General features: G+C 39.9%; 2 protein-coding genes across 4 annotated transcripts; both read right to left on the minus strand.

Annotated features, from left to right (window-relative positions):
• Window positions 1-600: 600 nt before the first annotated feature.
• On the minus strand, window positions 601-9,367 carry mogs (mannosyl-oligosaccharide glucosidase). 2 transcript variants are annotated; one of them, XM_039797487.1, is made up of 5 exons: window positions 9,259-9,367; window positions 7,616-7,979; window positions 6,224-6,447; window positions 5,864-6,057; window positions 601-3,179 (listed from the first exon to the last, which is right to left on the minus strand). In XM_039797487.1, exons 2-5 carry the CDS (start codon window positions 7,962-7,964, stop codon window positions 1,409-1,411), a joined length of 2,538 nt encoding a protein of 845 aa, XP_039653421.1. In that variant the 5' UTR covers window positions 7,965-7,979; window positions 9,259-9,367; the 3' UTR covers window positions 601-1,408. The 2 variants fall into 2 exon arrangements, with proteins under 2 accessions (XP_039653421.1, XP_039653428.1); XM_039797494.1 differs by lacking the exon at window positions 9,259-9,367 and adding an exon at window positions 8,785-8,806.
• Window positions 9,368-9,802: 435 nt separating this feature from the next.
• Window positions 9,803-27,271, minus strand: pdcd4a (programmed cell death 4a). 2 transcript variants are annotated; one of them, XM_039797508.1, is made up of 12 exons: window positions 26,820-27,271; window positions 24,723-24,785; window positions 20,187-20,489; window positions 19,954-20,051; window positions 17,519-17,632; window positions 17,108-17,329; window positions 16,907-17,004; window positions 16,484-16,598; window positions 14,927-15,034; window positions 12,437-12,547; window positions 12,182-12,321; window positions 9,803-11,537 (listed from the first exon to the last, which is right to left on the minus strand). In XM_039797508.1, the coding sequence occupies exons 1-12, from the start codon at window positions 26,863-26,865 to the stop codon at window positions 11,486-11,488; spliced, it is 1,470 nt and encodes a 489-aa protein (XP_039653442.1). In that variant the 5' UTR covers window positions 26,866-27,271; the 3' UTR covers window positions 9,803-11,485. The 2 variants fall into 2 exon arrangements, with proteins under 2 accessions (XP_039653442.1, XP_039653451.1); XM_039797517.1 differs by lacking the exon at window positions 24,723-24,785 and having other exon boundaries at window positions 26,820-27,270.
• Window positions 27,272-27,625: the final 354 nt, after the last annotated feature.

A 27,625-nucleotide genomic window follows, 5' to 3' on the forward strand; every position in this document is an offset into this window, starting at 1 on the left:
ACTAAGATTGCATGGCTAAAATAGTGCCTCTATCAGTTAGCAGAACAGCAGATAGGCTGTGAAGCCACAGATCGTAGCTTTACCACATTTATTAGAAGCTACATTATGTCTCCGTTTTCTATTCATGGTCGATAGTGTAGATGAACAGCAACACGAATAAACACTGTACCTGTGTGCATCTAGGAAAAGGTTTCAAATCCATCTTTTAGCATTTTTTAACACTGTAACATGGAACAACCAGTTGTATTAATGAACTGTATTTTTTTTATGTTTATACATATATTGTTCACAGCCTTCTTTTTTAGTTAATTAAGGACAAGAAATTATCAATAGTGTTTGCAAAGAAAGATTACTGTCAGCTGATGCTTTTATCCACAGCAAATCAGTGGCTGTAGAATAATCACCAATTACAAGCGCCCTGTGTGAAGGTGTGCTAGGGTTTGAGTCATAAAAACCAAGCTCAAATTATAAAGTAAGGACAGGTCAGGTAGAAGGTCATTTTTTGGCCCACTGCATTTCAAGCAGAGATTGTAGGCTAAGATTTAATTTAAAAAATGCTTACACCAACATTAACGAAAAAGTACAGCATGACAAAAAAAAAAAATATTTAAACCATTTATTGTTTTTAACAAAACAAAACCAATGCCAATCAATGTTGTATTTTCTTGCCAGTCAGCCAACAGGTTGGTGGCTGCTTTAAGAAGCAGTAATTTTAGAAATGTTGAGCAAGACTGCATAGAACTTTTTATAAGACTAAAATCAAACAATTAAATATCAAAAAAGACCACAATCATTAAGACAGAGAATTTAGGACATACTTTATGATTAAAGACAAATGGCACAATAAAGAATAATGGCCCTTGCATGTTTTCCCAGATAGAGACTTGTGACAAATCTGATAAGAGTTGTTCATTTACAGCATCACACAAATAGTGTGTAAGCATGAACAATCCCTCAGAGAGATGAACAAGCGGTTTCCTGTATATTAACGAAAAATAAAGTAATCACCTGTCTTGATTTTCATTATAAAAACGTTGCAGTGTGACGCAATGAAGTTGCATGTAGGAAATGATTTCATTAAGTATTTCCTAAATGCATCTTAATTATTAACTGAAGGACTAGACTAATGGCTATACATACAGCAAAGACAGGGTAGCTGCACTTACACTTGTTTGAAATCGCCCTTCCAAGAATACTTGTGTGAAACCTGGTATTTTAATTCAAGGTTAAATGTGGAAATGTGATCATGAATGCCTATTTTTCAGCTGGATCTTGTAATTACAGTTTGTTGAGTTTAATCAACCAGACAAGACCTATTAATATATCTTAACACCTGATCATGTTGTTGTTTCAATCACATCCAGATAAATGAAGGCCAATATCTTAGAAAACGATGAAATCTATTGAATCAGTACTGTTCAGCCATCATTAATACTGTCAAGGATGACCAGCCGGTAAAGGGATGGCTTCCTTGGCCCTTGCCAGTGCTGTCATTGTACTGTTCCCAGATATACCCGGTTTCAACATACTGTCTATAAACATTATTGATGAGGTTAGTCCTGAGTTCCTTATAAAGAGCAGCTGCCTTCTCTTGGTATGGCCCGTCTATGTTGCTGTAGTGGTGCAGGGCTCTGACTGCCAAGTAGTTGATGTTAATCCATATTGGTCCCCTCCAGTAGGGGGCATCGTGTTCTGTGTTTCGCTTCATATACAGTGGATCAGCCTTAGAGATTGAACGTAGGCCATAGGGTGTCCACAGCTTATTTGAGTCTCTCATGTCACGGAAGATATGTTCTAGTTTAGGTGAATCAGCTGTAAGAATGTGCAGTAAGAAAGGGAACAAGCTAACATAACCCAAAGCATTAACATACTGCAGCTTGGGGGCCCGGCGGACTGAGCGCACAAGGCGTGCCACAGGGAACTGATGACGAGGTTGTCCGGGAGGCACATACACCTTCTCCTGCTGCAAGGACACTGCCTGGGTGTGGTTGCCATAGTCACTAAAAGCATGAAGTTGATCTGACCAGTGGAGCTCATTCAGCAGGTTGTTGTCACTGAGCACCTGGTGGGAGAGTTCATAGTCCTGATGCGGCTCCCCTAGAAGGCGGGCTATACTTGCCATGATGCCTGAGGACAAGGCCATCCAGCAGTGTAAATCCACATGGCGCTCATCAGCTGATGGGTGTGAGGCCCGAGGGTAGTCATCCAGCCCAGAAGTCAAGGTCTTGGGATTGAGGAAAAGATTAGTGTCCTTGTCACGTCCACGCCAACGATAAGAATTTGGTAGGGGCCCTGTCTGGGTGGTGTTGTACCATTCAAACCAGGTTCTCAGTCTGGGGAAGAGCCGCCGGAGGAAAGGCAAGGTCGGTTGAGATGCTGCCTTCTCTGGATTTGAAGAGAGCTGTTCGATAAGTTCCTGAAGAGCTAAGAAAAGAGTAGGTGGATTGGCATTCTCGTTACGCTGTACTACAAACTCAGCTGGGACTTTACTGCGAGCCTCGTCTCCCAGGATCTGCTCACGTGGAATCCAGCCCTCCATATTCATCAGGTCTATCCAGTGGGCAATAGCCTCCCTTGTCACCTGGGGATCCCATTTGCTCAGCAGCAGCTGGTGAAAGCCCTCATCCCAAAGGAATCCTCTAGGAAAGAAAGACCGTGATGGTACAGCAGTGAATAAAGCGCCTTCAGGGTACAGGAGTGGGTATTCATTGTAGACCGACTGTACCACTGACTGGCCATAAAAGTATCCCATTCCACCCAACATGTTACTGAGTGCCGCTTTGGCAAACTTAATGTGTGCCTGGCTAAAACCTTTGCTCTCAAGCCCAAAGGTCTTCTCAAACTTAGAGTCAAACTCAGCTTTCCTCTTTTCCAGCTCCTGAGTCATGATTGAGCCCACTAGTTGGTTGGGACGGCTATGGAAGCTCCCAGACTCTAACAGAACTTCGATCTGGAATGGCGTCTGGACGGTCACCTGGTGAACGACAAAGTCAATCTCTTTCCTTGTGTCAGCGGGTTTCTGTTGGTTTTGGTGGTGGGGGGGCTTGTAGGTGTCTATAGCTATGTAATGCCTCTTCTCACCAGAAGGAGGGCTGTAGACAAACCTGCGGTTCAGACTTTGCTTCACAATGTCAGTCAGCTTCTCCAAGCCAGGAGAGACAGTCTGAAGATAGTTGTAGCTGGAAAGACAAGAAACTATTGTTAACTGTGTTTTTTTCAGCAGCGAAAAAAAGGGTTAGGATTATCAGAACGTTTGGTGATCCCGAGCTGCCCCCGATTCCCTGCGGGATCAGAAAACTTTCTGTTGCTTTCTTTACACAGGTTTGACCCTGCCACTGGCTACCAGCCCGCTGTGATCCCTGGCGCTGGGGTTTGCGCTGGCTGAATTTGAGTTGCTAGTGTTACCTGATTTATGGAAACAATCTTGCATAATACCAGTACCTAAAAAGAAAACCGTTGAGCGTATGAATGATCTAAGACCCGTGGCTCTAACCTCCATAGCTATGAAGGTATGTGAGAAAATCGTGTTAAATAGTCTGAAGCCTCATGTGGAGCATTATCTTGACCCCTGCCAATTTGTTTATCAGAAAGGGAGAGGGGCAGAGGATGCTATTGTCTGTAAACTGGACAGTGTCTATGCTCACCTGGATGCAGGGGGGACGGTGTGTGAGAATTCTGTACTATGATTTTAGCTCAGCGTTCAATACGATACAACCACACATCATTGTAAATAAGCTTTTGATGATGAAGGTTCCAGGTGTATTTATCTATTTCATTCTAAAATTTGTTAGAGAACAGGTCTCAATTTGTTAAGCTGAACTCAAAAGTTAAGTCAGACAAGATCATGACAAACACAGGTTCACCTCAGGGAACTGTTTTATCACCCTCTCTTTTTACCATTTATACTGCAGACTACCGTCCACAGCAGGCAAGCTGTCAAGATGTTAAATTTGCTGACGACACAGTGCTCCTTGGATTATTTGAAAATGATGACTATAGTCACTATCAAAATGAGATAAAAGCTTTTGTTGATTATTGTGACACTCATTTCCTAGTACTCAACGTTAAGAAAACTAAAGAATTAGTAACTGATACAGGAGAAATAAGATGACAACTAAGGCAGTGGAAATCAAAGGTTCAGTAGTAGAAAGGCTGAACACATACAAGTATGTGGGCTTTGTTTTTAATGATAGGCTAACATGGTCTGATCATGTTGACTTATTGATGAAAAAATTAAGTCCACATGTATATTGTATGAGGAAGTTGCAGTCCTTTAAGGTGAATACGGAAGTGGTGAGAATGTTTTTTATGTCAGTGATATGTAGTGTTTGGAGTTACTGTGTGGTGAGTTGGGGTGGGAATGCTGGAGCAACTGAGAAGGCCAGGATTGATAGTGACTAAAAGGGCTGGAAAAATGGTGGGAGAGTTAAATACAGTGGATAAAGAATATGACCGCCTGGCAAAAATGACAGAAAATAACAAGTGACCCAGGTCACCTTCTTCACAGTAATTTGACTGGCAGGGGTATGGAACGTAGTGGTAGGCTAAGGCCTCTGACACGAACTAAGCGGTATACTCTCTCTTTTATACCTCAGACAGCACAACAAGCACATTTTTATAATTTCTGTACTGTATTTATTGTACTGTATTTATGCTCTATCTTTTTATGGGCATTACGGCAGGTATGAGCACTGTAATTTCAATTTTTATGGATGAAATAAACTTGACTTGACTTGAGCTGCCGCCCGCTCTCCTCCCAGTGAAGTAATCTCCCAGTAGTGGGGCGTGAGGCAGAGGGACAACAGGATGACCGAGCTAGCTAATTCTTGTCTCATTTGTGGTCAGATAAACAGTAAATTCAGCAAATTCAGTGCCCGGAGACCTGCGTGACCCATGGGAACGCAGCCGTGGAGGCTTTCGTACCCGATTGTCCTTCTGCCTGAGGAGACGTTGTACTCACGCTGTTGTTTATTTGGTTGTCATGACTTTGCCAGTGATTGACGTCCTCTAACTGCTCCAGCTGCTCATCCTTACAGCGGAGAGAGAGCGGACAGCTCGGCAGTCGTGTAACCGCGACTTCATGACATTTCATAAAATTAATAAAAACGGTCAGAGTAAAATCTACTTTAAGCTCCCACTTACACTTCCCCACCCATCTTCCTACAATTAATTAATAATTCAACAATTCTTATAATTTCTATCAGTGCATACTGTACCTTTTTATTTTGCTATGCTGGTCTTCTCTGGCCCTCATGAAAGTGTGAAATATTGGTCCTGATCCACAGTACAAAAAATACTGAAACAACAGTTCTTTATTGAAGGTGGACACCTTCACTAATAAAAAACTAAAGCCCTTATGGAAAGGGCCTGCTTTTCTTTGGCTTTTCAAACGTTATATATAATATATATCATGCTACATATCAGTATGTTCATAAAACTTTCAGAATTAAGAAAATCTAATTCCTCCAATGTTTTTGGATTAACAAATTGATGAAACAAAGGCTGAGAATCCTGCTTTTGCTGCCATCTAGCGGTTGGATTTCCTATTTACCCCAGCAGTAAAACATGACATTACTACTGAGTATCATCCAAAGACGTGGTGCTGGGAATCAGGAGAGGTCCAACAGACTTCCAGATTCCAGGGTCATTGGAATAGTGCTTTTCTTCTTTATATGATTTACACTTTAAATTACCACATGCTTTTTTATGCATAGATATTTAACTCATATTGTTGCAGGCAATTCCTAATTGTCAATTGCTGCATATCTAAACTCCTGATAAAACTGAGCACTGGCAGTCAGTGATCACTCTCTTTTAAAACTGCTACCTAACTTTCCATTCACTCCTGTATTTATGCATTTACCTTGCATATTTGGCACTGGATAATTCCCCGGTAACTGGTTTTCGGAAGGTGATCTTAAAGTTTCCAAGCTCCTCTGAGAAACCAGTGATAGATGCGAGGCGGTTTCTATCCTCAACGTGAGCCTCCAGTGAGCCCTGGGTGTCTGCTGCTGCGTAAAACATCAGAGAGATGACAGGCGCTTGAGGGGCCGAGCTCTGGTGGGTAAAGAGAAAAAAAAGCCTACAGTTATCAAAAAACTTAAAACAAAAATCATTAAACATAAGAAATAACTGCAATTGCTTGGTACATTTTAAAGAAAATATATTTGGGTCACATGAGGGAACATCTGCTCATAAGGCTGAATAAACAGTCAGTACTCACTTGCTGTTTGGCAGTGATCCTCCAGGTCCAGTCTCCTCCGTGACCCCCTCCCATCTTCTTGACAAACTCCGTAGTTAGTGTGAAATCGTTGTCTAGGATTTCCTGGACACCAAAGTTGATCCCGTCATGCATCATCCAGCCATAGCCTTGCAAACCATCCCCTTGCTCACAAGTGTGCCTCAGGTTTACATCGGTGTCGGAAAACTGCCGCATCCACATCATACCTGGGGATATAGATGAAAGTTAAGTTATTTGGTATTGTACTGTACAGCACAAATGATGCACAACAATGTCATTTGGAAAATAACTAGTCAACAGTTTCGCATAAAAAGGTAAGTCCCACACTCACTGGCTACATGCACCATGTTACCGGCCAACTGGGTTTTGAGAACAGCAGTGCTTAATTAAATGTTGTTACTCAATATTGGAAAATGTAGTGCACTTTGTGCTGTCAACTAATAAACAATATTGGTCATCCAAATTGGCTGACAGGGTAAACAGTCCTAGAAACTGTGGCCAAATTTACTTGATTTTGACAAGTGCCTGGGCTTGCTTCCCACCATTTCCCTGATCTAGTGCAATTAAACATTCAATATGTGATTAATGCAACGAAGCAAATATTTTGTGAAAGCAAATTAAATATTAAAAGGGAAATCCAGCCTAAAATCCACTGTAAAACTATTAATGTATGTCACTTTTTGTAATTGTTATATCAGCACAATACTTGTGTTGTGATACAAGATTATATATTGTTTGGGATTTTGGTTATATAGTGATACACTTAACATCCAGTTCTTCAGTTTTATTTCTCCTCTAGTAGCTTCTACATTGGAAAAAAAATAAACTTTATTTCACACTATGACAGTATTGTATATATGTTTTATTGCCTTATTCCAATTCATTGAAGCTATATGATGTGTACACAGATAAACACCATTTTATGGCTGCACAATTCCATAAAATGAAAATGCTCTAGATGCTTCCGTTTATATACATTTTCTCAAAATTCAGCATGATACATTTAGTATCTTTAGGAACTTTAGGAACTCTGCTAGAATTTTAAATAAAGCTCAGTGTATTGCACAGAATCAGTAGGGTTTACAAGGTTAGACAAATCTCTTTTGATGGTTTTAATCTTTTAAACTCATTGTTAATCTGAGTGAACAATGCTCCTTAACTTGCTATGTCATCATAGCCAACAAGTTCAAAATATGGACACAATTTCATATCATACTGCATATCAAGGTAATCTTTGTACTGTATACTGGTTCATATAAAAGAGATTCACAAATTGAATCTGATCTGTACAATAGTTACTTCGGTTTGGATTTTTCCTGTAACTGTTCCGCCACAAATGTACTGAGCAACTTCAGCTTGACTCTGTCAGCCTACCTGTCACAATTGACCTGGGACTCCTGGTTTTCATGCCAAAGTAGACCTGAGGCCTGTATGAGCCCCAGAACCTCTCTGGAGAGACCTTGGCACTGCTGCAATTGGCATCTAGGACAGGAGGTGATGGGTGTAGGGTCGCCACCCGTTTGGCCAGGCTGGACCGCATGTAGAGGGCATAAAAGAACCATATCAGGCTGAATATGCAAAGTCCAATGGAGATGTTGATGAAGACTTTGCCAATATCAACTTTCTTTTTTTTCTCTTTACGGTGAAATGCAGGGGGCTTCTCATCTTTCCTCGGAAGCGGAGCAGCTTCACCAGTCACCACCCTCTTCCTCTGCCTGCCCATCCTGCCCTTCTGAAGCTGGAGACAAGTGGAGAAGGGAAGAAAAAGAAAAAAAGAGTGATTTAATAGTCTAATTCTGTGTAGCAGTGTCAATGAAAACTGAAAGGTAACTGAAGGTCTGTTTCAAACAGCGCTTTCTTATGCAGTACAACCAAGTCATTTGTGCTTTTAACAACACACACACACACACACACACACACACACACACACACATTATATATATATATATATATATATATAAAACTGACATGAAATCGACTTGAATTTCTTGTGAGTTGGCCTGTTGTCAATCAGGGACAGGGTATAGACTACAGAGTTCTAACAAAAACACCAGGCATACAGGCATTACTGGTTTTACACCTTTTCTGTTTGAACTATAGTTACACTCAGTTACCAGTTTATTTGGTACACCAAGCTAAAACTAATGCAGTCTAATACACCAGTCCTGCCATAAACCCTTACAATGTTGAGTTTTTTGTTGTTTTTTAAACGGTTTCAGAGAGGTGATGATTCAACATAATGCTTATTTTGGAAGCTGCGGTGTGGTGCTTTTCAATTACTACAATACAGACATTTCAATATTTAGTATGCCATCATTGATATAGCTAGCTAAATCGGGCAGACACAATATAAGAAACACTTCCCAGAACTTGACCAAATGAAGGTATGCTTTATTGTAGCTACTGCTGTTATATTAGACAGCATTAGTTTCTTAGCTAACGTTGTGTAAATAAACTCACAAAGGAGTGTAGTTTTGATTTGACCAAAGCACCGGAAAAGACTATCATAAGTAATGTTAGCAATGTGCAAATTATGGCCATACTTATAATATCCATCACAGATTGTTCTTGTTGTAAGTCTTGTAGGAGCCTGCTGTGGCATACGGTAGGTAACGTTACAGTTCACGTCATATCAGGCTAAAATAAGCGGTTTAGCTAACAGTTAGGTTAACGTTAACCTGGTGTGTGACGGGAGAAAAGGTGTTACGTCGCCGACCATTTTATAATATAATTCAGCTTCCATTTAAAGCGTGTTCAATTTAAGTAACGTTAGCAATCAATGACAACTGTTTTACCAAGAGCACATTCAGTTTGTGACTCGCTACTATACGCCCCGGCAATGCAACGTTGCCTGCAGCTGCAGGCTGCACGCGACTCGCTAGTAACGTTAACGTTAGTTTTTAGCGAAACCGACCGACTGTCGCAATATAATGTGGCTTTAATTAGTCAGCGGCTAATGCAATACAGGGCCAATTAGCAGTTCAAGCTTAATGTTCATTGAACAAATGGTTACCGACCTGTCAAAATACTAGAGTTTCAGCTGCTCATTATCCGTTGCTAGCTTACTAGCCACTTCCTGGTTACTACTCGTTCGAACTGACGTGTAGTCCGCTCATACACCCATAACTCCGCTCCATCGTGTGTGTGCGCGTGATGTCATAAATTACCCTAATATCTATGTAATTGATCCTTTTTATTTTCAGTTTATAATCATCATATAGTTTTATATAGCTGTATCTTTGTATATTGGATTTTGTCAATAAAAATAACTGACATGCGCAAGATTATGACGAACAAAAAAAAAGTAAACGCACACTCTTTAGCCCCTGTGTAAGGTATATTGACTTATTGTTCATTTATTATTTTTAGATACCTGTTTTATATTTAATTAACTTTTTCATATCATTCGATTAATAGGTTGTTTTTTTTACAGTGGAATCTATTGTTGAATAAGAATGTCCATGACCTGCTGAATGCCTTAAATGACACATTTAACTAAATGTTTAAAATAAAAGAGAGATGTGCAAGAAAAGAAAAAAAAAATATCATGCAAATATGATATTGAGGGAAATATGTAATTTTATTTAAATGTATAAAATGATTTACTTGAGTAAGGGAGGGTTTAGTGAGCAGCTGATCCAAAATAAATCCATAGTACAAACATAACTGTAGGAATACAAGCATAGCCTCTTGACAGTGTACAGCTGCATGCATGAATGAGAACATCCTTTGAATTACATGTTTCTAAATTTGAACCAACATTATTACCCTCAACCCTTTATTTACACAGTAAGCATAATAAAGCTCTGCTATGACACATAGCCAGTAATGTACCATAAATGAGGTCAAGAGTCAGAGAAAAAAAAAAGTCAAGCTTTGGCCTCAAACCACTTTTTTGGTTACAGGTTTAAGTTGACCATAGGTCATAGAGAAAGATGGGAAATGAGACAGGTACATGTTAAAGACATGGTTGAAATATACATTAAGCATCACAACTGATGACTGATCAACAAATGTGATTGATGTACATATCCACCACACTTGCCCAATCACTTACTGCTAGTTATTCTTTCATCAATACTGCTGGCATGACAAAAAAAGGAATACAGACACTTCATTTTGTTGCTTTTTAATGAACGAAATATATTTCTCAGCCACATCTTTTACTTCCGTCAACATGAAAAACTGTTACAGACAGTGGCAGAAAAGAATATGTATATACTTAACATATAGTCTTCCAAGAAAAGCTGTGGTGGCCATTTCACAGACATATTAGACGGTTAAACAAGTTTAAGACAATTTCCAGATTACTTCTGCTCTCTACAGAAGGTCTGGCTTAAGGTTACCTGTCCAAAATCCATTTCTGGCCATGTGAGCTGTATATTCATTAATTGCAAGCATAGTGCTCAAAAGATTGCATTCTCATTTTTTTTCCCCAATTTATTTATTATTTTTTTTTTTTCAGAAAAGGGCTTCCAAAGTATATATGCCCTAATGCAAGTTTCAAATAACCACCCAAATAGTGCAAAAAAAAAAAAAAAAACATCTTGCTTCGACTGCTTTGCTTTATAAAATAAACATTTGGCCTCAGAGACCAAGATGCAAAAAAATAAAAAATACGAACAATAAACTCTGTTCATTAAGGATCAATATAACCACTTGAACCCGATGGTACAAAGCTTGTTGTCCCTGAAATAATTTGTGGCTGAAAATAGAAAGTAATTTAGCTCAACAAGGATCTAAACCTAAGTGCTTACTCAACAGTATCCTGTATGTCTTTCAAGTGCTATTTTCATTTATAGCGCTTTACATGGAGAAAATGGAGACATGGCAACAGCTGAAGCAAAGCAAGAGACAAACCATCAAGTTCATCTCCCACACACCCCAGCCTGTCCAGCATGTCTTTATGCAGCTTTGACTCAAATTATTCTTGAGAAACAGGTACAAAGACTGAGCCAAGAGGGGCACATCAACCCCAGAAATAAAGTTTTTTTTTTTACAAAAAAATGTCTAAAACAGCAAACAACAAGATGTTTAGAACTGAACGCCTGGGCGACTCTTCAGTCTACTTTCACCGAACTTCAATGCTGGTTTGTGTAATGAAAACATTATCAGGAGAGGAACGAGGAAACTTTAGACTGCCAGCATGCCGTATCCAGGGGAAAACATGCTGGAGCGGAAACCGGGGGTAAGAACCTGTAGACACCCCTCCTCCGCCTCCTAATCTGCTCTTCCTCCTGTGGATTAGTTCTTGATCGCTCCTCCATCTCCTTCACTTACAAAACGCTTCCGTCCTCTGTTGGAGGAAGTTTGAGAAACATGTTAGTGTAAACTTTGTAGGAACCTTACAATATTAAAATCGGTTAATAAGGCTGGATGTATTTAGATTTGTCTTATTGTCAATCATTCTCTTTTTTATCCTCTGTGCAACAGAGCTCCATTGTTGACTACAAACTATTAAAAACACATCAGTGATCCACACTGCTGCACTGGGTGACATTAACCTTCATTACCACAAACACAGGCACTGTGGTTTATTTTGAGTCAATACCACATTCACCATCCTGCTGCCAATTGTACTTGCTACTGCCCCAAAATGTGTATTATACTGCAGCTGAAAATACTACCCAAAAATGCACTATTTACTCCTGTTATAAGTAATGCTTGCTAAAAGCTACAGTTCAATGTTTCCAGGAAATTACTGAGCCTTTATTTAAACTTAAAAACTATACATGTGTGACACCTTTTAAAAGATGTACATCATAAACAGGAACAAGTGGACCTGGGACTGAGCGCCATAGACAGGGAAGGTGAGCCAGGAAGTATTGAAAAGACACACATACTACGTTGTTGGTTTTGGACACCAGCCATTAAGAATTATTTTATTATGAGATATGAAAAAGGAAAATGTTTTCAAGTGCTGATAAATGGCCAACTCACCTGGCTGGACAGGCATCCCTCAGCTGTTTGGTGATGACAGACTCTTGGTAGCAGAGGTCCACAAAGGTCTCCATGATAGAATGGGCGTGTGGCACGTCAAGGTTGATTTCTGGGAGCTCGTCATAGACACGCTGGAAACCCTACACGGAAAACAGCGTATGAAATTCACAGCTTGTTAAAATCATGTCTTTCATAGACCAATATATTCTGTACTGAAAGTGAGCTAAAAACTAGAACATTAAAAAAGGCACTGACCCGGTTCATCTGATCCACAGTGATGAGGCCTGTTTTCCAGAAGGACTGCAGCAGCTTTATCATCATATGACTAGCAGTGTCTCCTTTTGACTCCAGCACCATCACTACAGCCTGAAAAAAAGAGATGATATAACATATATGTGTAAGAAAGAGAAGTGTGCTGCTGCCATCCAATGTCAATTGTCTAATAATAAAAAGATGTAAGATGCACATTTCACCACACAGCGGCAGTGTTTGCCATTTTATTGAATACATGAGAAAGGAGAAGGTAAAGAGACACAGACAGACAGAGACAGACTTTTTGTTGAGAGAGAGAGAGAGAGACTTTTCTTAATGTTTTAAGAAAACACTTCAATTTGTGGTTATTTGTAGATAATGAAAATCTGCAAAATTCCTGCTGGATGAATCATTACTGAATGTGCTGCATGTGTAGAACAAAAATAGCACCAGTACACGGTGTAAAAATTTAGTGACGAATTCATGATCACCTGTTTTTATTTACAAAAGGAGATGTCACACAGAGAGAGAGAGAGAGAGACAGAGAGAGAGAGAGAGAGACAGAGAGAGAGAGAGAGAGAGAGAGAGAGATCATTGGCTTTTCTTTAATAACAGCCAGTACCTAAACGTGTATGCCGTAACACCCACAACATAACAATCACTGAGCAATTAGTATGGAGAATAAACAGTTCCATGTTATGCAATGTGCCTCTCCATGTTGGATTGATTGATTTGGACTGAGCCCTTTTTTTATTACATGTAGCGCAAATGAGAGAACGCCCCTGCCAGACACAAACGGTCCTTGGCAGACAACAGAAATTACAGTCACAAAAACACACATATATATATATATATATATATACACACACATACATATATATATACAACATGTTATATATGATGCCAACATTACACACAATATTATTACAGTTATTATTACATATATATATATATAAGAGCATATACATATATATATATATATGTCAATACATACATAATACTATTACATATAACACATATATATATATATATATGCTAACATTACATATACACACACATATATATTAGCCAACAACACATACAGAGCACACATAAGAGCATATCAACACATATATATACAATAACATACATATATATACACACATATATATATACATATATGTCAACATACATATGCATATGACATATATGTCATCATATGGTTACATATTATTAAGAAAGAGACAACACATATTACATATTACATATATATATACACAGGCAGTGGAAGGAGACATGAGAGAGGCAGGTATAAGGCAGGAAGGAGAGACAGGCAGGGCAACAAGGTGGTGGAAAGGAGAGAGAGCACACAGGAGCAGGCAGAGAGGAGGCAGGTGAGCATATAGGGTATACAGCAGGAGGAGAGGCGGTCATATATATATATATAGCAGCAGCATACACACATGGTATAGTGGAGAGTATACATGAGCAGGAAAGAGGGAAATGGTATATATAGAGTAGAGAGAGAGAGAGTAGAAAGGAGCAGGAGGAGAGGAGGAGATATATGGTGATAGAGGATATATATGGTGGCAGGCACACACAGAGCAGGAGTATACATAATATGGTTATATATGCTGCCAAATATTATGAGCAGAGCATGGAAGGCCATGGTAGCATATAAGGGTCATCATTGCTGAGGAGAGGAGAGTGGCATATATGGCGGTTGCCACACACACATTGCCATGGCACACACACGTCATCACTACCAAAGGGACATTTTATCATACAATATCATGATACATATATATATATATATATATATATATATATATATATATTATGCTATATATATGCACAATACTAATAATATTATATATGAGTGGCATAATGGCCTATCAATACAAGTTATTGTTATTATTATAAAGAGCAGTTATATATATATATATATATATTATTACATACACATATATATATATTATTGCTATATAAGGAGCATATATATATATATACACATATATATATATTATTATGCAGAGAGGAGAGAGAGGAGAGCTATTACAGGAGTGAGCATATTATATATATATGGTTATTATTATTATATATATATATATATATTATTATACATATTATAGAGGCAGGAGATAAGTTGTTATTAAGGTTATTAGCACATATATATATATACATATATTATTAAGAGTTATATACATATATACATATATTATTATTATAAGTATATATATATGTTGAGTTGGTTATATATATGGAAGGTTATTACATATAATATTGTTGGTTGGATATGGAGCATATATATTATTAGAAGAGAGGCGAGCAGCAGGTGAGGAGGCAGGCAAGGCATATGGAGAAGAAAGAGGCGAGCATATGGGCGATACATATGGCATGGCTACATTTTGCTTGTTTGTTTTCTTGGTGAATATGTGGAAAAGTGTGATTGTGGTTGTTTCATGACAGAATAAAAACCAAACCAAGACTGACACAATAACTAGTCTTCAATACCTCATAGACCAGCTCATGGTGGAAGTGTGGGACTTCCAGGTCCCGCAGACAGTGCTCTGCCTCCGACACGTCTCCTGATATCAGGTACTCCTTGAGCAGGAGGTTCATCTGGAACAAACGCACACACAAATTAAAACATTAGTTTTGGTCTCTGTTGTTGTGGTTTCTGTGTGTACAAACCTTTGTTCCTATACACCCTGTATATTGGGAGTTTTACAATTGTAGATAAAATAAACCTTAAAACAGAATACAGACAGAGTTAAACCCAGAGCTCAATAACACCTGAATATACTTTGCTTATCCATCCATCCATCCATCCATCCATCCATAACCTGACTTCCTTGGTAAATAAATCTCAGCACACATGTCAACTAGAAGAAAAAAAGAATGTCTTCCTGTTTGAAGCTGTGCTTGAATCTTTTAGTGTCCGCTTCATTTGTTAGTAATGCTTGGTTATGTCACTCGCTGCTGAGCTGCACACACCGACCATTTTGCTAAAAAAAAGACTTATTTATGGAACAATTAGTCATACCACTTGAGATTAGAGTGGAGCGTGATTGATGCAACAAGTTAAAACCCCTCAAAGCTACACCGACAGTTGTGAGTCAACTCTGGGTCTAATTCACTGAGCTGGGGGAATGTGTCGTCAAAGCATCTGAGAAAAAACAACATGGGGATGTAATGTGGACAGGCAGGATAGGGACAAGAGGAGAGGGTGTAGAAACTGAAAGGATTAGAAGAGGTTGCAAGCAAAAGCACAATAATAGCGTGAATGGGAAAGCAAGTGAGAGCAGCGAGTGAAAGAGGCCTTGTGCCTCCTGCAGCCCAGTGTGTTTCCCCTGAGGCTGCACACAACCAGGCAGGAAATCAAAACTGGACAGCCTGTGGCTCTGAGGGCTACACAATGCTGTATGACTGAGAACACTGATAGACCACGCTCCCATTTCTAAACAAGCACAAAATCCCTTACATTGTTGCATAACTTACAATTTACAAGATGAGCACTTGAAACTCCCACACCATCCACACCCACATAGGCACGAATAATTCCAGAAATTCCACATCATGGAACGATAATTGCAAACGAGACAAAGCCAACAGCACGTAGGGAACAAGTGTGTGCATTTACTGTGTGTGTGTGTGTGTGTGTGTGTGTGTGTGTGTGTGTGTGTGTGTGTGTGTGTGTGTGTGTGTGTGTGTGTGTGTGTGTGTGTGTGTGTGTGTGTGTGTGTGTGTGTGTGTGTGTGTGTGTGTGTGTGCAGTTAAAGGTTAGGTTGTGCATCTGTGTCGGCTCCTCCTGTGCCCTCGTTTTTGCAATTCCCACTTCTCAGGGTAGAAAAGTGCTCTGCTGACACAGCAACTTAGCAGAGGGTTGGCCTGCAGCTCTCTACCCAGCATGCATTTCTGCCTTCTGTTTACCTTATGTAATGCCAAAGCAGAGCTTGTCAATACAAACTACTGACCTGAGATGTTTGCGATTATGTATTAACTCATTTTGAATATAGAATCGAGAAAGTTACTCATCAGTTCATCGTCTTTTAAAAAAAATGTGCTTACCTCTTTGACGAGATGTTTGACAGGTCTCAGGCCTCCACCCACACCCCACACATTATCTAGACGAACCATCTCCCTCTTCATGTTCAGCAGCACTTCGGCACGGTCTAAAGCCACTCTGAAAAAGAAAAACACCAAAATATGAATTTCTGTCGCACAGAAATGGAGATATAGTATGTACATTAAGTTTGTTATAGGCAAAGAGGGATTTACCCATGGAGGTCGAATATTACCAAGCTAACACTACAACATAGATGTTTTATTCTACCCAAACATGATGTGATAAACAAGCTGTACTCAAGGAGAAGATGACATCTGTTCCTCTTAAAAAGTGAAAAGTAGAGGCTTTTCTCAACATCACAACTGTTGCATATAAAATAAATAAGCTACTGTATCTGCATTTTAGTTTTGCTGGTCTCGGCTCACCTGGCATGATCACAGTCCACTTTGCCCTTGTAAAAGTCCAGGAATGACATTGGGAGGACGTGGTCCGCTATGGCTCTGGCTATAAACTGGCCTAACATCTGAGAGACATTAGAAAAAAACATCAGGATGCATCTCCACATCTTGGTTTGTTTTTTTTGTAGTCCAATAAGTACAGCAATATGACTAAATGTAGACGTCTACCTGTGGAGCCTCCGGTGTGTCCAGTATGAGGTCTGGCAGCTCTTTCAGTATCTTGTCGAAGGCACGTGCCATTTCACTTTGTGACAGCATCTTGCCCGACAGATCAGACAGCAGGCGGGAGGTCAGCTCTCTGTGGCTGGCCTTGCCTTCGAGAGACAGGGACACAGCCAGGGAGGAGAACTCGTACTTATGTTGGCCCAGGTTGAGCCCCTTCAGCAACATCTGACAGGAGGACAAATAAGAACATTTTAGTTCAGCTGTGGAGCCAATTGATCAATACTGAATCAGTGTACACTAAACAAGTGTAAACTGAACGATACACTTTCTAACCAGTACGGTTACTGATCTAATGATCTGTGCAGACAAGCTCTCATTGAGTGAAGAGGAAATGCTTTATTTGAAATCATTTACCTGGACCTCTTTTGTGTCTCCATGTTCAAAGTACTCCTGTACAATTGGGTTGACCATTTTTTCCAGTTCCTTCTCATCTACCTCTGGCACAACTGTTGCATAAACTGTGTCCCCCTGTGCAGGAACAAACATTATCACTCCATCCCATATACACAAAAATGCACAACAAAGGATGCACATTCATTATGACATGTCCAAATTATTTATATAATACATACATATATACACATTATTTGGAAACCAGAGTATAAAAAATTATAACATGGCATAATAATGAGATTAATATCACTGAGATTTCTTTAAAAAAAATGCCAGTGTTATCTGTCCCTGTTCTAGCCCTCTGTGATTATATATAGGTCATAAACTGTCATAAACGTCTCTCTTGTCCCAGCGCTCGCATTAGTTAATGCCAAGGTCAGTCAAAACCGGTCCAACTAACTTTGTTTTTCTTAACCTGGAGAACAATAGGAAGCATCGATAAAATCATAATCTTAGCAAAGATTGAATGCATTTAAAAAAAGAGCCTACAAACAATTATAAGGATATAACTAACTTTGCTTTTTTAAGAGAATAGCTGGCTCCAATTTTGATGTCCTGTAAAATCTAGAGCATAGCAAATAATTACTCAATTGTCTTGACCTCTACTGATAAGCCTGAGTTTATACAACAGGAAGACAAATATCAGTATAAAGAAGGATTGTAGCCAAAGTCGCTGATTCACTTTCCTGTGTTTTTTTTTCCTTCGATGGGGAGAGAACCAAAACAATAATTTATGGCCAAGTACAGGCAAAAGACTGAACCAACATTTCTTGTCTCAACATGGAGGCTGATGATACTTTAACCAAGGAACTGATCAAAGGAGAGGAAGGACTACTCTCGATCACTTTCCTTTGCATGGCTACTAAAATTATTTTTACATTTTGTCATTTACCCACGTAGAGGACAACCTGTACCATTCGGAAATCCTTCATCAGGTGATCCCCTCAGTGTGATTCAAAAGGGCACTGTCTGCACATGTCCTGAATATTTTTCTAAACCACTCTGTCCCAGTTCCCTTTTAACACACGGACATCTTTTCCACTACAATCCCACAACATTCAAGGCCAAATTGCACTGTGCTTTTCTGAGCTGTTCCCAAAACCGCTATCAACTTTTTGACTGATGGAAGCTGTGTTCCCACTCTGCATTCAGTGAGCGTGACCTAACAGGGGACAAACAAAACCTGGCCTTCAGCATCACAGACTTAGCTTGATAACGGGGTTAAAGATGGAAAATACTGTTGATTGTGATCGGACGAACCCACCTGGATGAAACAATCACGTGAGCAGGTTTGTTTTAAATGAGCTTCGGCAAAATCAATTGGACGTTTTGACATAAAACAGCATCTGAACAGCAAAACCCAATAGATTAATTATCCAATATAAATTCTGGTTCTTTGATCGTATGCCATCTAAGATAATACAATTCATCACGAGAGATTGACGCATTGTTTAATTCAATAGAGATGCAATGCTGCATATGCTTGCTGTCGGAGTGTGGACAACTATTATCTTGTTCGCAGAGCAAAGCCTCTTTTATATTCAGTGTGTTTCAGCAGCAGCCCTTCAACATCAGCACGTTTGTTTGACACAAGAAATAAAAAGGTGTCAGCTTTGATCAGTGGGCCTCTTTGGAACAAAACGCTGCTTCGCACAACAGGTCAGACCAACAACAGCTGTGACAAACTAACATCTGATGGGGATGGCCTGTGTGGCAAAACAGTTCATGTTCGGACTGCTGATGATGCTCAGGTAACGGAAGCATTTTGAAATTAATAAAATAAAGTTCCACAACTTCCACAGTTCATAAAAAAGAACACATTTCCCTTACATTTAAAAGTTATTTTTCCAGGCAGAAAATCTCAAATATCTTGGCCAATATCTTTTGGTTATTAGCAAGCTATTTGAAGATGTAACATTTTCCGATTTTACATTTTATGGAATGCATAATTGAACAATTACATTGAGAAAATAATAATCAATATTTAAAAATAATTGCTGGTTGCAGTCCTACTTTAATGATTAATAAATATCCAAAAGGAAAACAAGTCTCACAGATAGCTTATGGGGGGAAATCATGTTAAATGTTTTTACGACTATAAGGACAAACCCCGGGGCGCCACGGTGCCTAGGAGCTACGACCATGAGCCACAGCGCCCCCAGCTCACCTCCTGTCGGTCTCTTTGTTGCAGGTCATTTCCCATTTCTCTCTTTTCCTATTTCCTGTCATCTCTCTACTGCCATCTGTCTAATACAGACATACAACGCCCCAAAAAAATGAAAATAAAGAATTAAATAAATAATAATAAATAAAAAAAAAAAGCTTTTGAGAGAGTCCCATCTCTTTCAGATAAATATACATATTTTGAACAGTTAAAGTCTGCCGTAATCGCTTACCTGAGCAGACTCATCGTAGTTAGGGTCCCGCATATCAGGTTCCTCATCTTCATAAACCATCCCAGCAGCCCCCCAAACTCCTTTACCACCTGCCCCACCTGGAGACAACCAGCAGACAAACCATAAAGGCAAGTTCACCATTATCATTATGTGAAAAAAACCACTGCCATAAAAAAGGCTGTGGCAGCTTCCAAAAAAAGAAAGCTGAATTCACCAGTGTAGCTCAAATGTACCTTTTTTTGGCAGGCCTCTGCCTTTGCCCGTCCTGGATTTGCGGTCACTGGTGTTGACTTTGCCCTTTGGGCTGTGTGGGTCACTTCCAGACAATTCTCCTGACTCAGAGAAAGACTCGCTGGTGGAGTTGCGGGAGGAGGACTTGCGCAGGCGACGCTTGGCTTTGGCTTTGAGTCGTGCCTCGTGGAGTGCTTTCTCCTGAGGCGTCCAGTTACCGTTCACCTCCGCCTCGTTCAGCAAGTCATCGTCAACGGTGTAGGGATGGTTAGCATCTGCCAGGTTGTCGTCGAAAGAGAACACCCCTGTGGTCAGAAAAATAGAAAGATTGATGGATGTTAAGGGTGCGGTTTCTCATTGTACGGCCATAAAAACATGTGCAAGTCACTGTAGACAGTCAAGTACAGTATATGACTAGAGTATGTGGACACAATAGCAACAGTTTGGGAAATACCCTTTCTAACTTCAACACGACAACGCCAGGGTGCACAGTGAGACAAAACTCTTCAGCATTGTCCAACCTCACTAATGCTCTTGTGGCTAAATGGGAGCAAATCCCTGCAGCCAGTTTCCAAACCCTTATGGAAAGATTCCCAGAAGAGTGGAGGCTGTTGTATGTTCAACAGTGACATATACAGCAGGTGTATGAGATGTTCAGGTGTCCACATGTCATGCCATGTAGTGTAGTGTTTATTTATGGCTTTAAGTTTACTTGGGTGACATGATTCCCAGAAACAAACATTAGCAAGAATGTAAATCAAACAAAAAAGGAAGTATGTAAATATCTATTAGAGACTATTTGTTTCTGTGTCCAAACAATGGAATACTAATAATCTTAATAATAATAATAATAATTCAAATCGTACTGGTGAATTTTCAGACCTATGCCATTTTTACAACTGTAGCAAAAAGCTTTATGGCGTAGCTCTGAGAAACACAAGTCTAACATGTATCAATATTGTCTGCAAACACATTTCTACAGTTCTGGTGAAAAGACTAAGTCATGTCCTGCATGTTGTTGTTGTAAACCCAAGGATTTGGTATGCAACAAATGGCTCATGACAATAGTGAGACATATTAGCTGTTAACTTTCTGTTATCTGCACTTCAAAAAAAACTAAAGTTCATCACAGGCGCATTCGGAAAACTGCACAAACACCTTTAAACCACAGCAACACTGGCTCAGGGCATGAAAAACAATGCTTTCTTTCAGTGTGTGCTACAGCCACCTCCATGTATTAGGGCTGTGTTATGCACATCAAGCCAAAAGGTCACCAACACCCAAAACAGACATAAGATGGCAGCACAAATTCACAACCACAGTCCTGCAACAGCAGGCGTCAACATTTAGGTGTGACATGTATAGCCTACATTATACAGTAATAAATGGACTACTTTTATGTTTTAATAGCGCGTTGTTGCACAAGCTATTAGGCGCGTATGTGTTGTACAGTTTTTTTGATTCAGCCAGTAGAGAACCATAAAACATCTGGAGTCTCATTTTCCAATGTAAACAAGCCACGTACACATCAAAAACACTGTATATAGTAAGTTAAAGCGTCTGCCCAGGTTGCTTCTTGGTGTGGAGACAACAAGTTGGATGGGAGTGTTCCAGCAGGCATGGGAGGAGGGAGGGAGCAAAGGGGAACACGTGCTGAAGAAATGCTGACACCACATCTTTTTTTTTTTCTCCGTATTCTCGCGATATGTCTGCAGCGGCTAGAGCGGATCTGACTACATATGGCATGGTTGGGCCCATGACTGGCCACATGCCCAGGCTGTAGGAGAGAAGGAGAGCGAGACGAGGAGGAATGTTTGAGGGTGTAATGAATACTTACAGGCCATGGGCCCAAATGGCAGTTTGAGGATTTATAGATTACAGGACATGTAGAAAACATACAGAGGGGGGGAAGGGGGGGGATGTCCAAGCCACAGATAAAACTAACAGTCTTAAAAAGCAGCTGCAGTCTGTGTGCTTCAAAAGTACCAAATGGTTACAACTGGGGTAATTGTATCATACTTCTGATGGAAGAAAAAACTATTTACTTGCAACTTACTTTATGAAAAAGGTATTCAAAAATATCTCAAATGTTTAACTTTGAGTGTGAATAACAAATGAACGGAAGCACCTTTCCCCAAAGCAGGACACCTCCCTGAATTAACCTGTTGCAGTAAGAGCAGCACCACACCCTTGGCCTTCAAAATCTGTAAACAGCCGACCATGTGTGATCTCCTCCTCCTGTTCCCTCTCCTATCCTCATGTAGGCCACAGGGCCCGCCAGTGCAATAAATTAGAAACTAACCAATGGCTGCAAGCCAAATACACGACCGGCCAATTGGAAAAGAGCAGAAAAACGAGAAGGCAGAAAAAGTCAGAGACGCCTGCCAAGACGAGAGTTACTAAACAAGCAGAACAAAATGCAGCGAGCTATGTTTTTTTGACACCGCAGAGATCGTACCAACTTCAACTGCTAAAAGTTCTTGTCTTAAGGTCTGTGTCACTGTCCGTCTCAAAAAGCTCCAGGAACAAACTCACTGTTGTGAACCCTTCACCCCTACCAGAGCACAACAAAATGAATACCAAACACAACACTGTCATGAGGGTTTTCAAAACCAACCCCGCATCCAACCAATTTTAAACACACAGCCAGATGCAGGACAGCCGAGGACCTTTGTCCTACATGTTGTGTGGGAGCTTTCCACAGCCAGTGAGCCTAAACAGCAGTGTTGAGGTTTTTTTTGGTTTTAGGTCACCATTCAGTAGTAAGGTTTATGAATGAGAAGGTCAGTGGAGCACATTCCTCCTGAGGTACAGTCCTAGATTTCACAGCTGTAAGTTTAACTAAGTATGCACTGGCACGATTATAATTTTTGGGGGAATCTGTCAAATGTAGCAGCATTTTCATATCCCTCCCCCTCCACTCAAAAACCTGTTGCACTTGTATGTGCAGAATGATGCCACGGGCAGAGTTTGACACTAGAAGGTTGTTGACAACATGCATCTACTGAAGCTCACATTAAATCCAAGTATGGGGTGTGTAGATATGAGCAGGATTTCCGACATCAACAGGCAAACTTTGGAAATAAGCAATATTTGCATATTTATAAATTCTGGATTTTACAGTGATTTTTACAAGTTTCAACTAGTTAAACTTATATTTGTAAAAAAAAAACAAAAAAACAAACAATCAAACTATTATTCAAAGCAGAGGCTCTCTGGACATGTCTTAAAACATCTTTAATCTTTAAAGACAGCAATGCATGTTTATGCAGATGACACAGATTTGTTTTTGCACGTCTACTGTGAAAAGCTCAACTAACTCAGAAAGGTCTTTGACTTAGATTCAGACAAAAACTTTGTGAAATGAGCAAAGTTATAGATAATAAATCCCTGTGCATCTCAAGAAAGGTATTGCAAGACATCCAAGACTGCCAGAGACTTGTGCATATTAACTTTTGATGACAATGTGTAAAATTGTTTATAGTAAGGCAGCAGTGGGTGATTTAACATGCACAAACCAACAGATTCATAACTTTGTTTGCTTTGCTATGCATTTATACTTTTCCTTCTATTCTTCATTTCCCTCCTCCCTGTGTTTAAGTCTACGTCAGTTTGTGAATCACAATAAGCCCGGACTCTCAAAAAGGAAACAAAACTAAGTCACAGTTTAACATCCTGGTTAAATAAAAAGGTCAACCTTTAAATCGACTAGAAAGGGTCTTTCTCTGTCAAACCACGCACATACTTTTTAAGTGTGTGATGTCCTCTAAGGCCAAACAAGCATCAGCACAATAATATTGGGGACAGTAGAAAACAGCCCTACTGTATAGGGTCCTGTGGTGATTATCTATCAAGGGAGAAAAGGGTGTGGAAGTCTGAGGGGTTTAACTGTCATTTCATTTAATGAAAGCAGACTCGGGCAGAATTTTACTTAAAAACATGTTTCAGACACATCGCCTGACCTTGTGTGCATATGGTGACTCGTGTTTAAACATAAAACAGTAACAACGGAGACTGGCCACACACACACTGCACAAATAAAAGCACAAGGGTTTCCGCTGGTGAAACACTTATGTCTCTTCTTTTATTAATGCAGGGAGAGAAAAATGAACAACTTCATTTAATGGGAACTTGTACAGTTTTGCTGACTGTGCTTCTTGAGTCAAACTGTAACAGCTGCAGAGCAACAACACAGATAAAGTGCACTAGGCGGTACATACAAAAGATTAGAGCAACCAAGATAAACGGTTGAGTCTGATAACATGTTTTTTTTTTTTTTTATAATCAGCCAATCTCTTCCACTGGTGCCCAGTAATGCACTACTTTGCACCGGTGGTTTGCTCAAAACTGGAGCCCTTCATGCAAATGGATGGTGTGTAAAAACATGTTTTCATGAATGTATGTTGGGTGAGGAGGGTTAACAAAAGAAGAAAGCTTAAGACCATAACATAATGTGTACTCAGCAGGCCACGAAGAAATCTGGCTTGACATCTTTGGCAGTTGGTTTCTTCCATAGTGCTCTAAACGCATGTATTTACCCAAGGAGTTTGGAAATGCTCTCACAGGTGGGGCTCTAAATCTGCACTCCTCACAGCACAGACCTGTAAACAAGATTATGTATAGTAGAACATTACTTGACAAGACGCGTACTCCATTGATAAAAAAAGAATGTCTAATTTTCAGACCCAATTTTTAGATGTTTGTCATGTGTTAAGGTAAAGTAACAAAAATGCACCTTCCCTAAAAACACACAAGTTGAGTTGTTTAAGGATTTTGCTCTTATGACAAAAGAAATCATTATCGTCTCCTGTACAAAGAGAGAATGGGCACTAGTGGAACAGACTACTGTGTGTCAGAACTATGTATTTACATGTCAGCTGTTTTGTTATGAATGAGTTGATGTCATAAAAAGATGACTTGGGAACTTTCATGCTGAACAAACAGGATGATGCAAATAAAATGCAATGAGAGGCTTGCTTTTTTTTTTTACAGATATTTCATAATCAAATACATTCAAATGAGTTTTTGGTTTCTGGTGAGACTAGCAAATTTAAGAGATTACTTTTAGGCTCTGGTAACCTATCCATAATGAATTCCCAATAAACCATAATCACTAGTTATGACCCCAATACAGATGTCTTTAAAGCAAGGATAACTGATCGTTTGAGAAGACTTGTGTACTATACCACATAGCCTAAGTTTGACACATTTCCCATACTGTTATGCGTCTTCAGTGTCCAGATTGACCCACAATGTATCAAGGAGTTGTTTTGTCCCGCTTTTTTTTTCCAGCACAGACAATGAAGTGTGTGTGTACCTCATCAACAGAGGCAACTCAATCAAGCGTGGCTGACCTTCCTTGAGAAAAGGGCCAGTCTGTGCACTGAAGCACCAGCTGCTTTGACTGACACACACACACACACACACACACACACACACACACACACACACACACACACACACACACACACACACACACCAAACCACGTGGTGTCTCACGTACAATGATTTATTTCTGTGTAACCTTCAGTTATGTGTGTTTTTTGGGCACAACTCACAACACAACTCAAGGTATTTATGTTTGAGGTTAAATGCCACTTACACCTGTGACATTTCAGTTTGATACATTGCAAGCGGTTGGCAGTGCTAACAAAATATTTCTACTATTTATGTAACCTTTAAATACACAGCAACCGAGAGATTATGTAAGGCTCTCCTACTGGCTCTTATGGGCTATATGCATGTCGACGTCATCGCTTGGCTGAGCGAGGAAAGCACTGAAACCAGTGTACCATGAGCTCAAATATCATTGAAAAAAAGCCTGTGCAATATAAATCACAACCATTATTGAGACATCGTGCGCATAAAGAACGTATGTTTGGTGCTGCCCGAATTGTTCGATTTAAATCTAAATTGCTTCCTGTTTTTGTATTTCTCAACGACAAAACTGACTGCGATCGTGTTCGGCAAGCAACTGCTTATCAAAATATCTAATTTCATGCAGGAAAGGGGCGTCTGGGTTAAAAAAAGAAATTAGAAAAAAAAAACGGTTAAACAAAAACAGGTTGACATCCAAGTGGTAATTGAGGAACCAAACCATCTTGCATATGTACGCTCATGGAAGAAAAAAAAACAGGAACCAAAACAACTACATCTTACTCATGCATGTACTAGTTTAATAGCGAAAATGGAACAGCAAAAGCCCCTGCGTATCAAAACAATACAAAACATATGTGCAAGCAACGACTTCTCAAAGCGGAAGTAAGCATTGTGGCCTCGTCCAATCAGAAACGCGAAAGGGTTAAATGTAAAAGCAGTCCCAACAACAAAACACCGTAACCAAGCTCCTAAAATGCGAAAATGCAAATGGAGCTCGGGTGTAATTGCAGCGTGTAAAAAGTGCAAAGCTGCTTAAGTGTTTAGGGATCGTTGCACCAGTGCTCGTGTGTGTGGGTGTGCTTGTGTCTGAATTTAACGGAGCACATGGTGGAGTATGGCTGGCGCTGCTGCTGCCCATCCCATGCAGGGACAATGGATCAGGGAGAGCACGCCAGCAGGCCCGTCGGTAGCTCCCTGATACTTTGCACCGACGTACGCTAACGTTACATAAAGCGAGGCAGAATGAATTCACTCACCGTCAGCTTTTGGAGCCAAGGACCACGTATCCACTTCGGTCGCCATGGCGCTCTCCAAATGCTCGATTAAAAATCCTTACGGTGAGCTCCTCCTGTCAAGCTTCAGCTGCAACAAATACCCCCCCCCCCAAAAAAACAAAAACAAAAAAAAATAGCAAGCCAAACGTCTGCAGAACAAGATATTTAGTGTAGCAGTCTTTCGACAAATGCTACGTGCTGGTAGGGATAAACCTTTGTTGTGCTGCACGGTATCAACTGCAGAAAACACCAAACAAATAATTTAACTGAATTACAAAGAGCTCGAAGAACCAGTGAGGGGAATAATAAGGGGTTACGGATGGGAAGAGTAAAATAACAACGCGGAGGGAAGCTAGGTTAGTCGCAGAGTATTTCAGCAAACAACCTGATAAACACTCTGTTTTTAACTTTGCAAGTGTAAGCTGAGTAAAGTCACGTGAACAAAACGCGGATGGGGAGTGGTCAGTTGAGGGGGTGGGTGCTGGTCCTCTCTGACCAATCACAGAGCAAGAAAAACACGTCTACTGTTGTGTCAATGTCTTGAATCAATGCGCTATATAGAAATGATCCCCCAAATGTATATTTTTTGCTTGAATTCGCATATTACTAATTAAAGACAAGGACAATCAGTATCAAAAGCCTTTCTAGCATACATCATCTATCATTCTTTATACATATTTTATTATTCTACTTTTTGTCATGTTTATGAGGTAGGCATATTCTGATATAATTTTCCTTCTTTTGGTTCAAGCTGCGAGGTGGATGTTCAACATTGGCATTGTTAAATA

The sequence above is a fragment of the Perca fluviatilis genome, chromosome 1, assembly GCF_010015445.1.
Source record: "Perca fluviatilis chromosome 1, GENO_Pfluv_1.0, whole genome shotgun sequence".
Lineage (NCBI taxonomy): Eukaryota > Metazoa > Chordata > Actinopteri > Perciformes > Percidae > Perca > Perca fluviatilis.

Bases quoted from the DNA above. Each gene is read 5' to 3' on its own strand.
- mogs (XM_039797487.1), bottom strand. From the start codon at position 7,964: ATGGGCAGGCAGAGGAAGAGGGTGGTGACTGGTGAAGCTGCTCCGCTT. The intron at 6,448-7,615 runs GTAGGCTGACAG...CTATATCCCCAG, and splicing joins TCCCAGGTCAATTGTGACAG to GTATGATGTGGATGCGGCAG. The intron at 3,180-5,863 runs GTAAATGCATAA...TTGTCTTTCCAG, and splicing joins TCCAGTGCCAAATATGCAAG to CTACAACTATCTTCAGACTG.
- pdcd4a (XM_039797508.1), bottom strand. From the start codon at position 26,865: ATGGCGACCGAAGTGGATACGTGGTCCTTGGCTCCAAAAGCTGACG. The intron at 20,052-20,186 runs GTACATTTGAGC...GGTTGTCTCCAG, and splicing joins CAGAGGCCTGCCAAAAAAAG to GTGGGGCAGGTGGTAAAGGA. The intron at 17,633-19,953 runs GTAAGCGATTAC...GTTCCTGCACAG, and splicing joins ACTACGATGAGTCTGCTCAG to GGGGACACAGTTTATGCAAC.